Source organism: Canis lupus, chromosome 24, assembly GCF_003254725.2.
Source record: "Canis lupus dingo isolate Sandy chromosome 24, ASM325472v2, whole genome shotgun sequence".
NCBI lineage: Eukaryota > Metazoa > Chordata > Mammalia > Carnivora > Canidae > Canis > Canis lupus.
In genome coordinates, this window is record NC_064266.1 from 25,675,847 (window position 1) to 25,689,097 (window position 13,251).

The 13,251-nt window shown below is 39.6% G+C and overlaps 1 protein-coding gene across 1 annotated transcript in view; it reads right to left on the reverse strand.

Annotated features, from left to right (window-relative positions):
* The window catches only part of SAMHD1 (SAM and HD domain containing deoxynucleoside triphosphate triphosphohydrolase 1), a 52,649-nt gene that overhangs the window by 3,834 nt on the left and 35,564 nt on the right, over positions 1–13,251 (reverse strand). The window contains exons 12-15 of the mRNA XM_025469995.3: positions 6,936–7,075; positions 6,055–6,150; positions 3,028–3,132; positions 1,258–1,395 (exon numbers count right to left, since the gene is read on the reverse strand). Of these exons, the coding sequence (XP_025325780.1) occupies positions 1,258–1,395; positions 3,028–3,132; positions 6,055–6,150; positions 6,936–7,075 (479 nt within the window). The remainder of the gene's footprint in view (positions 1–1,257; positions 1,396–3,027; positions 3,133–6,054; positions 6,151–6,935; positions 7,076–13,251) is intronic.

The window sequence follows — 13,251 nt, forward strand, 5'->3', positions numbered from 1 at the left end:
AATCTAGTCTATTCTTCCCATTTAACCTCTCCCCACTCAATAGTAAGAATTCTCTGTCCGTGCACCAGGTCTCTTCATGGCCCCCAAACACATTCCACTTGTTCCAGTTTCATACTACCAGGTCACTCCCATTGCCAATTATGTCCACCTCTTTCCCTGCTGCTCAACCAAACACAATCCAGCCTAATGGATCTAGTAGAATCCCTTCTTCTTCGAAAGGCTTTCCGACAGCTCTCTTAACTCTTAGAATCCTAACACAACTCATCTGATCATTCTTTCTGGCACTTGATAAAGTACCAACTACTGGGCTGCTCCTTCATTTTTGTTTCCTTCAGCACACAATGCATGGATGGAGGGGGGGAAGGCAGATATGGTGTTGTGGGAGAGAGTACTGGGCTAGGAAGTAGAGCACAGCTTCCCACTTGCCTGTCAATTATTTTATTCAGACAGTCAACAAATATCAACTAGCCACTTTCTCTGTGCTAGGCACCTGCCATATCTAGGCCAGTAAGGGACAACTTTAACAACATTCACTATAGGATTCTCAACTACAGTTTGGCTTCTCTTCCTCTCCATTGTCTTATTCTAGGCTATTTATGTATTTATTATAAAGATTTTATTTATTCACAGAGAGGCAGAGACACAGACAGAGGGAGAAGCAGGCTTTTCACAGGGAGTCCGATGTGGAACTCAATCCCTGGACCCAGGATCATGCCCTGAGACGAAGGCAGATGCTCAACTGCTGAGCCACCCAGACATCCCTATGTTAGACAATTTAAATAGTTTACAGTTTTAGGAATGCTGAGTGTGAAATAAATTAGAAAACTTATTATCACTTGTATGTGGCCTTAAACAATTTAACTACTCAGCTTTGGTAACCTTCTCTGAAAGATAAGGAAACTATGACTCATTTCCTAGCTCGCTGGGAAGAGTGCAGACAACTGGTGAGAACATTATAAAGTACTATCACATGTTCACCATTGTGAACTTTTAGTATTAGGATAATAATGATAAACAGGGTACCCACTCACAATTGGTGTAGGAAGACATTGCTAGTTGACATAGAGTCAAGCATTTTAAAAGGAAAGCTAAAAAAAAAAAAAAAAAAAAAGGAAAGCTTAAAGTGGAAAACATTTTTTTTCCCCAAAATAACCAAATGACTGTAATTTGAGAACTTTTCAGAGGGAAGTAAAGATGCCTTTGGTTTTACTTAAAAATAAAAAAACGTGCAAAGCAAGTGATTAATAAACCACCTACCTGAGGCTTGGTGAAGTCTCTGATTAAGCACCAATGAACGAAATGTTGTTTCACAGCAAACAATGTGTCTGCATCAGTCTTCTTACAGTATACACGAATTAGCTGCTCTGCAAATCTCTCTGGCAAAAATTCTGAAACCTTTTCAAAGAAGAAAAGATTTACTGTCATCTTGAATTCATACATTGAAGAGAGGTCAGCTTTCTTAAGCTCCATTTATTTTTATTTTATTTATTTTTTATTTTATTTACTTTAAAGATTTTATTTATTTATTCATGAGAGACACAGAGAGAGAGAGAGAGGCAGAGACACGGGCAGAGGGAGAAGCAGGCTCCATGCAGGAAGCCCAATGTGGGACTTGATCCCGGGTCTCCAGGATCACACCCTGGGCTGAAGGTGGCGCTAAACCCCTGAGCCACCTGGGCTGCCCTCCATTTTTTTAAAAAGATCTTATTTATTTATTTGAGAGAGTGAGTACGTGCTCAAGGGAGCAGGGGGAGGGGTAAGGACAAGCAGACTCCCTGCTGTGTGCAGAGTCCAACACATGCTTGATCCTAGGACCCTAAGATCATGATCTGAGGCAAAGTCAGATGCTTAACAGAGCCACCCAGGTGCCCCAGTTCCATTCTTGATGTTATATTAAAAACATCACATTATTGGGGATCCCTGGGTGGCTCAGCGGTTTAGCGCCTGCCTTTGGCCCAAGGCGCGATCCTGGAGTCCCGGGATCGAGTCCCACGTCGGGCTCCCCGCATGGAGCCTGCTTCTCCCTCTGCCTGTGTCTCTGCTTCTCTCTATGTCTATCATAAGTAAATAAATAAATGAATACATAAATAAATAAATAAATCTTTAAAAAAAAAAAACAACAAAAAAAACCATCACATTATTTTGCCGTTTTATCCCAATTATCACCCAAGGAAAAGAATTCAAGGTAGTTCTCATATTACAAAAATGCCCCAAAACGTTATGTCAATTAATAAAAGACTAAAAGTTTGTATTATATAATTATTTGTAAACCAGACTCTCGTTAGAAGATATGCAGATAAGAATATTTAACTTTCATGACTTCACCTTTACAACATTACTTTCACATCAGATTTATAACCTAGCCTCTAAACCAAAAACAGTGCTTTCTTCTATGTTCAGCAAACAGGAAAAACTGGCTGTTAAAAGATGGTCCGGTCTACACAAAAATCAGGTATACTTCAATTTTTAAAAAATATTTAAGGGAGAGAGAGGGCATGCATGAGCAGATAGAGGGTCCAGAGAGGGGGAAAGGGAGAGGCAGAGAAACTCAAGCAGATTCTGTCTGAACCCAATGTGGGGCTCAATCTCATTACCCTGAGACCATGAACTGAGCCGAAACCCAGTCAGATGCTCCACCTGACTGAGCCACCCAGGTACCCCCAGATATATTTTAATTTTAAAAATAATACCTCCCCCCGACCCCGCCACTGTTCACATTGACCTTAGAACCTAACTTGCATGTAAAAATGCAGATTTAGGGCAGCCCTGGTGGTGCAGCAGTTTAGCGCCACCTGCAGCCTAGGGTGTGATCCTGGAGACCGTGGATCGAGTCCCACATCAGGCTCTCTGCATGGAGCCTGCTTCTCCCTCTGCCTGTGTCTCTGCCTCTCTCTCTCTCTCTCTCTGTGTCTCTAAGAATAATAATAAATAATCTTTAAAAAATAAATAAATAAAAAATAAAAATGCAGATTTATCATAGGTTTGCCAAATGCCACTACAGTATATTTGTTTTACCTAAGTAGTTACCTGATCTTTAGTAATCATGACTGCTTTGCTGAGGTCACTCTTACAATAGAAGCGAACATGATCAATTGGATTCTTGTCTTCCATCCCATAATCCATGTTGATAACCTTAATAAAAGCAATAAATTAGTGATCACTCACATAACAGTGAGAATTGAATTCAGGGTTGTAGGAGCATCACAAGAAATGGACCAGAGCTCTCTGGAGGTTCAGAAGTAAGAGCATTAATAAGGTAGCTCATAATAGAATAAAAATAACTGTGGTGCATGTGCCATAGGGATTTGGTCTTGAAATCTGGGTGGGTAAGGGAGGGATTTATGCTTTCAACATAAGTAGGGTATAAAGTCTATGCCTATGTGACAGCCACTGTGATAGGTACTATAGATACAAGGAAACATGATACAATCCCAACCCCCACAGTGTAGCCTAGACTGAGGTTGAACAAATAATTATAAAAGTAATTATCTAACTACTTTTATTCTAAGAGCTACCAAGAAGCAAAGGGTGCTGTGAAACTTTTAACCAGGGAGCTAGGGCTCCTGGGAATGACTGAGAATGTTTTCCTGGGAAAGCGAGTAGGAATTAACCAGGTCTATCTATGCAGGAAGAAAAATAATTCTATGGGACGCCTGGGTGGCTCGATGGTTGAGCATCTGCCTTCGGCTCAGGGCATGATCCTGGAGTCCCGGGATCGAGTCCCATATCAGGCTCCCTGCTTGGAGCCTGCTTCACCTCTGCCCATGTCTCTGCCTCTCTCTGTGTCTCTCATGAATAAATAAATAAAATCTTAACAAAAAAAAAAAAAAAACGAATTCTAGGCAGAATTCTAGTGGACAAGACTGACATGGTCCACTGGGTTAAGTAACACTGAAGTCACTGGTGAACTTGGAAGAATAGTTCTTTTTTTTTTTTTTTTTAAAGATTTTATTTATTCATCAGAGACAGAGAGCAAGAGTGAGAGAGCGAGAGATTGAGGGGCAGAGATACAGGCAGAGGGAGAAGCAGGCTCCATGCAGGAGCCTGATGTGGGACTTAATCCCGGACCCCGGGATCACACCCAGAGCCAAAGGCAGATGCTTAATCGCTAAGCCACCCAGGCATCCCAAAATTCAATAAAAAATTTAGTTACCCAGTTGTAGTAGCCACGTTTCAAGTGCTCAACAACCACGTGTGGTTGGTGGCTAACAAAACGGACAGCACAATTATAAAGCATTTCCAATATCACAGAAAGTTCTAGTGGACAGTCCTGGTCTAGAACACAATAGAAGGATTATCCTTAGCCTTTGAGAAGAAGACAGACATTTCCCCACTGTACCTGAGAGAGAAAAGGAGACATCTGAGATTCAGCTATGGTCCAGAAGTGAGACCAGGGGATGTATCTCCCAGTGTGTGTGTTCTACTGGCTTTGAGAGCTGCAGTGAGTGTTCTACATCCCTGGGAGATACCTGTTCTACATTTACCTGGGAGAGAGCAACTGCTGGGTTCTCCCCATGATTCCAAGGCTGGAGCTATCATAGGCTTCTCTCCTCGGTGTTGTTTCATGGGGGAGGGACTCGATGTAGCTTCAACATTTTTATACACGGTAAGGCATGAACACTAATCAAATTTTCAGAAACTTTCAGAAGTGCCACAAGCTCTTTGGTATTTATTTCCTTGGTTTTAGACTAGAAATAAAATGCAATTCCTAGTTTCTCCAAAATGTATATAACTAGAAATTCCTTCTTAAAGCAAATTTGATGAAACAGTTATTTTTCCAGAAGGGCAAGACTATAATTATTGGAGTTCCCTTTTTGTTAACTAAGGACTCAAGAGCAAAAAAGTAGCTACTGATTAACAATGGTGAATTTTTAATTCTAAATAGTAATATTAAGTTTTATAGCCTTGGGCAGCCTGGGTGGCTCTGAGGTATAGCACTACCTTTGGCCCAGGTTGTGATCCTGGAGACCTGGGATCGAGTCCCACATCAGGCTCCCTGCATGAAGCCTGCTTCTCCCTCTGCCTGTGTCTCTGCCTCTCTCTCTGTGTCTCATGAGTAAATAAATAAAATCTTAAAAAAAAAAAGTTTTATAGCCTATTAAGTAATCATAAAAGTTATTACACACAGTCCTAAAAGGAGGCACATGTAGTAATATGCACCACATAAATATATTCCACCGTCAAACTAGAATTGAGAGGCTAATACATAAGATACTTAATTAGATTTTAATTGCTTTGTCAGAATATAAAAAGGCTTCACTCATCCTAAGCTTCCCCAGTAAAGTACTGAGGGCAAGGGTAGACATGTGGACAACTCAGGGAAAACATTCTGAAGAGTAAGTTCTTTCAGAATCTCAGAAACTCAAAACTTCAGAAAGTCCCTTTATTCTAGTATAATTTAATCTAACGGACAGGAAACTGTAACCTGATCTGCAAGTGTGAGACACTTCAACCCTCAGCCAAGTGAATAGACTGAGCCCAAGGACAATTCACTTGTGTATCCCTTGGCAAAGAGTAGTTATGGAGAGATCACCCTTTATCAAAAATGCATCAACAAGAAAACAGCAAATGAGAGGCTTATGGAAAAAGAATACATGGGGAACACTCTGTCCCAAGATTTCAGAGGAGTAGAACTCTGAAAAGCAGTTCCTATAATAAACAAAAGAAAATGTGAGAAAGCCATTTGGCATTCTTGATAGGATACAAGACACTATAGCTGCTATGAAGGAGTTAAAAAGTCTTTCCTTTGTGTAGACAATTAAAGAAAAATAATTGGCATATATTACTTTTGTGATTAAAAAACACTCAAAAATCAATATATGCAATGTTCTGCTAACCACGTGATCACAATTACATTAAAAATATCAATGTCAAAGAAAAATTTAAAAATTGGTTAATGTTGATTCTTTGAGGTCACAGGTGATTCTCTTCTTTCTAGTTTTCTGTATTTTCCAATTTTCTTTAATGAACATGTACCACTTTTACAAGGGAAGGAGGATGGCATTATCTTAAAAAAAATTCTTTACTTAGTATCTTTTCAGGCTAACTACTTACATCCACTATTAAATCTTCAGCCTTCAGTTCAGCTTCTAGTGGTATGTCACTAGGTTTAGCCCTGGCAATTTCCTCTGGAAGGCTTTTATAGTTTTCCTAGAAAAGACAAGAGTCATGTTAGAACCTCAGTTTTTCATCATTAAGCATTTATGCCCCAAAAAGTTCCCTCTCTGAAAATGACACTTCACTAGGAAAAGTGGGTTGAGATATCCCTAACAAATACATGGCTTCTGTTTATGCCATCCTTCACACAAACCACAATAGAGTGATTCTCTGAACAAAATTTTCACATTGAAAGAAAATGTGGCATTGACCCATTACTAAAATGAGAGGAAAGTGTTACAAGGAAGGGTGTGGTTATCAGTATGGCTCCTGTTACTGGCTTTCTGCCAAAGAGAAAAACTTTCTACATACAAGAGAGGAAAACATACAAATATTTGGCATGCACCATCTGGGAGAACCTGATATAGTGTGAAAGAAGAAATTAGTGAACAGCAGGTGCTTAGAGTCTCAGTGAAGCTCATGCAGATACCTTATTTTGAAGCTCCATTTTCTTGCCTTTGGATCTAGCCAAAATTTGGGGCCCCCCTCCCACTTCTGGGATGAGAGACTAAAGGTTTGGATGAAGTGAGACTTGGTTTTGAATACTGGCTCACTAACTGTGTTTCCATAGGGAAGTTATGTAATCTCTTCTAAGCCTCAGTTCCTTTATCTACAGGACAGACCAAAGGACACGTTACTGATGAGAAGATTAGGTAAAAATGAATGTAAAGGGCTTAGAACAGAGTTGTGGTATTATGGTGGGTTAATGGAGTCCTCTTGGAGGACAAATGAGAGAGAGACCTTTTACTAATGGAAATGCATTTGACAACACAACTTACCCTTTCAATTCTTATTTTTCCCTTTGGCTTAGTCTCACCCACATACTTGTATAGATCACGGTATTCGATTTTTTTTAAAATCTCTCGTGCTTCATTCAGGTTGGGATCAGAAGAATATAAAATCTCCAGAAAAATGTTATCTGCCAATTTGATAAAATTTCAGTTATATTAATATGGAAAAAGATTTTTTTAAAGATTTTATTTATTTATTCATGAGCGACACAGAGAGAGAGAGAGAGAGAGAGAGAGAGAGAGAGGCAGAGACACAGGCAGAGGGAGAAGCAGGCTCCATGCAGGGAGCCCCATGTGGGACTCCATCCCGGGTCTCCAGGATCATGCCCTGGGCTGCAGGGGGCGCCAAACCGCTGTGCCACCGGGGCTGCCCGGAAAAAGAGATTTAAAAAGACTCCTATGCTACTGTACTTCTGAAAGGATTTCAAGTGGACATTTATAAATATAGGCACAGTAGAACATTCAATGTCTTGGATTTGCTTCAAGATAATCTAGAGAATGGGAGAGGGTAGAGATGAAGCAAGACTGTACTGAAGTTGATGGCTTATAGCTGGGTGTCGGGTAAATAGGGGCGTATACATTTGTTATGTTTTGTTTTCTTAAAGAGAATGATATTTAAGTAATTATAAAATTACATCTGAGATCTGCTTCAAAATAGCCGAGTGTCTTATGGAAGTGGGTGGATGGAGTAGATGAAGCAAAACTGCCATGTTGATCATTGTTGCAGCTAAGTGATGGGTATGTGGAATTTGTAAATTTCATAATAAGAAGTTTTATAAAGTTCTATTCCATGATAAAAGCAGAAGGATGGGGATGCCTGGGTGACAGACACACTTGGCTAAGCACCTGCCTTCAGCTCAGGTCATGATTCCGAGGTCCTGGAATTGAGCACCACTTTGGGCTCCCTGCTCAGCAGTCTGCTTTTCTTAAATTTTCCTTTGTTTTTTTTTTAATTAATTAATTGATTGATTGATTGATTCATTCATTCATTCATGAGAGACACACAGAGGAAGAGAGAGAGAGGCAGAGACACAGGCAGAGGGAGAAGCAGGCTCCATGCTGGGAGCCTGACACGGGACTCAATCCCGGGTCTCCAGGATCAGGCCCTGGACTGAAGGCAACACTAAACTGCTGAGCCACCCAGGCTGCCCAAGCAGTCTGCTTTTCTCTCTGCCTCTCCCTCTGCTTGTTCTCTTTCTCTCTCTCTGTCTCTGTCAAATGAATAAATAATCTTTTTTAAAAAAGCAGAGATAGTTCTTTTTTCCTTTTAAGATTATATTTTATTTTTTAAGATTTTATTTTGGGGATGCCTGGGTGGCTCAGTTAAATATCTGACTTTGACTCTTGATCTCAGGATCCTGGAAGCAGGAAATCTGCTTCTCTCCCTCTGTCCTTCCCCCGACTTGCACGTGCGCACACGAACTCTCTCATTCTAAAATAAGTCTTAAAAAAATTTTTTTTTACTTTAAAGTATTCTCTACAACACCTAATGTAGGACTCAAACTTACAACCCCAAGATCAAGAGCCTCATGCCCTACTGAGTCAGTCAGGTGCCCGAGAAAGTAGTTCTTTTTCTTTTTCTCTTCAACTCTTATTTTGAAAAAAATTCAAAATAAAATACCTTTCACCTAAATCCATCAACATTTTTCTACATATGCATATGCTGTGTATGTGTACACAAGTATTTTTGCACACATACAAATTTTTGATGAAATATTTGAAAATTATAGCCATCAAGCCCCTTTACTCTTCAATACTTCTGCATGTATCTCCCAAGAACAAGAACATTCTTTTACATAACCACAGTTATGACTCCTTGCCTCCCACAAGGAGCCTGATGTGGAACTTGATCCTAGATCCCAGAATCATGCCCTGCAACGAAGGCAGACACAACTGCTGAGCCACCCAGGCATCCCGAAAAATAGCAATTTTACTTTAACATAAGATCACACTTTTCTAATCCATGTCTTTAGCTACCCTATTCCCAGGTGAATTAATAGAATGCTTCTCCCATCATAGGATCTCACTTCTCATTTTTTAAAGTATTCTCTATACCCAATGTGGGGCTCAAACTCACAGCCCTATGATCAAGAGTCACCTGGTCTACCAACCAAGCCAGCCAGGCATCCCTCACTTCATTTTTTTATTTCATTTTTTTTAAAGTAATCTCTAGGGACACCTGAGTGGCTCAGCGGTTGAGTGTTTGCCTTTGGCTCAGGGGTGATCCCAGGGTCTGGGATTGAGTCCTGCATCAGGTTTTTTGCAGGGAGCCTGCTTCTCCCTCTGCCTATGTCTCTGCCTCCTCTCTCTGTGTGCCTCTCATGAATAAATAAATAAATAATCTTTAAAAATTAAATAAAAAAATAAAGTGATCTCTGCACCTGACTCAGGGCTTGAGCTCACAACCCCAAGATCAAGAGTCACATGCTCTACTGAGTAAGCGAGCCAGGTGACCCAAAATCTTGGCACTTCTTGAAAGCCTACCTAAACCCTGAAATTCATCTCAAAAGGCACCTCACTATGAAACCTTCCTTAATCTACCAACTAGAGATATAATTCCTCTCTCCTTTGAGCCCCATAGAATCTTACTGATACTTTTCTTATGCCTTTTACTTTATTCTGTAAGGTACAGACTTTTAGGTGGACTTATTTTCATTTCTATTAGGTAAGTAGGTAGAAGAGGCATTATTGGATCATAGGATATATATTTATATGAAAATGCTAAACTTTTTCAAAGTGGCTGTACAATTTGCATTGCCACCAGCCATGTGTGAAAGCTCTATTTGTTCCATATATTTGTGTTCAGAAAAGGATTATGTATAAAAGTTAAGCCAAGGGCAGCCTGGATGGCTCAGCGGTTTAGTGCCGCCTTTCGCCCAGGGTGTGGTCCTAGGTACCCGGGATCGAGTCCCACGTCGGGCTCCCTGTGTGGAGCCTGCTTCTCCCTCTGCCTATGTCTGTACCTGTCTCTCTCTGTGTCTCTCATGAATGAATGAATGAATGAATGAATGATGAATGAATGAATCTTTAAAAAATATAAAAGTTAAGCCAATTGTTTATATATTAAATTGAATAACTATGTATCATTCTAAAATAGTATAAACAACACTCAACTTTGGAGTCAGAAAACCTTTGCCATTTATTAGGATAAGTTGCTTTTCCTCACTTGGTCTCTGTTTCCTCATTTGAGAAGTTTTAAGTAGGTGATCTCTAAGGTCCTTTTAAATTTAACATTCTATGATTCAAATTTAATTAAGGGATTTGGGGATAAGAGGGCTGGAAAAGGAAGGAAAGGAAAGGGTAAGTTTCACCTATTGCCTAGGAACGCTGAGGGATAAAGACTAATGTAAGAAAATGGTTACCTAAGACAGTGGTCGTAACATTTGCAAGGCTTAAGATAGCCAATTTCCACATAAGCTGAAATATTTATAGGAAAATTTATAAGTAGGAATTTGGGAAGCAGAGAGGACAGATAAACCACGGCATATTCATATGATAAACTACTATTTAGCAATAAAAAGGAATAAACTACTGATGCATGCAATCTGGATGAATCTCAAATACATAACATTGAGTAAAAAGGAGCCCTACAGAGAGGAGTACGCACTGTATGATTCCATTTATATAAAAGTCTAGAACAAAGGCACCTGGTTGGCTCAGTTGGAAGAGTATATGACTCTTGATCTCAAGATCAAGTTTGAGAGGGAACTGGCACCGTCTCCCTGGTGGTCTAGTGGCTAGGATTCGGCGCTTTCAAGATCAAGTTTGAGTTTGAGCCCCATGTTGGGTGTAGAGATTACTAAAAAAAATAATAAACTTTATTTATTTATTTTTAAAAAAGAGAGAGAGAGAGGCAGGCAGAGACATAGGCAGAGGGAGAAGCAGGCTTCATGCACCGGGAGCTCAATGTGGGATTCGATCCCGGCTCTCCGGGATCACGCCCTGGGCCAAAGGCAGGCGCCAAACCACTGCGCCACCCAGGGATCCCAAAATAAATAAACTTAAAAAAAAAAAAGTCTAGAATCGGCAAATTGTGGTTCTTTCTAGGGGTGAGGTGGGGGTAGAAGTTGACTGGGAAGAAGCATGACAGAACTTTCTGAGAAGATAATGTTGTGTCTTGAATTTGTCAAAATGGTAGCAAATTTACATAAAATTTGTACACCTATACAAGTTGTATGTGAATTTTACATCAGAAGAAAATATCTATGAACAACTGTTGAACTTTAGTTAATCTGCATGCTAAGGGAGTTAGGGTAAAGTGTATTGGTATCCACAATTTACTTTAAAATGCATCAAAATTGGGGCACCTGGGTGACTCACTCAGTTAAGTGTCCAACTCTTGGTTTCATCTCAGGTCATGATCTCAGGGTCCTGGGACCAAGCCCCACAATGGGCTCCACACCCAGTGGGGAATCTGCTGGAGATTCTCTCCCTCTTCCTCCCCCACTCACCTGCTCATGCACATCAAAATTAAGATGGATTAGTAAAATAGAAGGATTGTAAGTGATAGATAAGTAATAAAGCAAGTTCAATAAATGCTAGAATTTAGGTGGTAAGAGTATAGTGTTCACTGTAAAATTCTTTCAACATTATTGTAGGTTTTCAACACCTAGTAAGTGGAAAAAACATTCTAAAAAATTAAAATACAAGAACTGGAGACTTTCAGATAAAGTAAGTTGACTTTTGGAAAAGCAGCAAACGTAATGAAGGCTCACATGGCCATAATCCTTCTAGATCATGTAGTTACTGCCAGTAAGGATCACAGAACCTTTCTAAATTGTATGCAAGAAAGATAAGATTATCCCTGTGTCAAATGATGACAGCTGGAAAGTCCATATGCTTGTTCTCCCATACTCTGGCAGATAAAGCACAAAAATGTGACCTAATATTTTGTATGGGATTTTTGACATTAATATCCAAGTGCATTATCAGTGGACTCATCTCATTGAACAGGGTAAAAGCCAGTTTGGGCATTATAGAACCGTCAAGGTAACTAAGAGCTATATGTAATCATATTAGTAAGACCATATTAAACTATATAGTTTATGGTTTGTCAGTTAACCCAAAAGTGCATAAGATCCCAAATTCATTTCCTTTCACCATAAGATAGTTGAAATGTAATATAATGTTACAGGATAAATTGTTAGAACTGGCTTCTGATGAAGACTGAGGATGATTTTTTTTTAAGATCACTTTTTATTTTTTAATTTTTAAAAAAATCTTTATTTTTTTATTTTTTATTTTTATTTTTTTTTAAGATTTTATTTATTTATTCATAGACACAGGGAGAGGGAGAAGCAGACTCCATGCAGGGAGCCCGATGTGGGACTCGATCCTAGGTCTCCAGGATCACACCCCAGGCTGCAGGTGGCGCCAAACCGCTGCGCCACCGGGGCTGCCCTAAGATCACTTTTTAAACACAGCATCACCTGCTTCATTATTAACAAAAGTTAAAATAGCCCCAGTTTGCTCAAATTGTTACTAACCTCTTCTTCCATTCCTATCAACACAATGAAGACTAGTATGTATTATGATGTTATTAAAACAAAACACAGAAACAATTTAGATATACATTATCCCCTGTGAGTGACTGTGTCCTCAATCCAATCTAGATTAATTAACAAGAAGGAAGAGATTTTGTTACGTTTAATTTTTTTTAAAGATATTATTTATTTATTTATTCACAGAGAGAGAGGCAGAGACACAGGCGGAAGGAGAAGCGGGTTTCATGCAGGGAGCCCGACGTGGGATTTGATCCTGGGTCTCCAGGATCACGCCCTGAGCCACAGGCGGCGCTAAACCACTGCGCCACTGGGGCTGCCCTCACGATTTCACTTCTAATTTTTTATTTACTTGTGATTGGAAAATGACTAAAAAGTTACAAGCATAATAGAGATTCTATATTACCTACGTGTATATTTTTAAAGAATAATACATACAGTTTTTGTTATTTAAATTTTTATTTTGAGGGATCCCTGGGTGGCGCAGCGGTTTGGTGCCTGCCTTTGGCCCAGGGCGCGATCCTGGAGACCGGGATCGAATCCCACTTCGGGCTCCCGGTGCATGGAGCCTGCTTCTCCCCTCTGCCTATGTCTCTGCCTCTCTCTCTCTCACTGTGTGCCTATCATAAATAAATAAAAATTAAAAAAATAAAAAAATAAAAAAATAAATTTTTATTTTGATTATATTTGTTGAAATATATGTTAAGTCTATCAAATTCAATACTAAATATTTGGGCTTGTATTTTGTATGTCCTGCCCTCTCCCACTTCATTTCATTTTCCTGGTAATTCATTTTTTAGTGT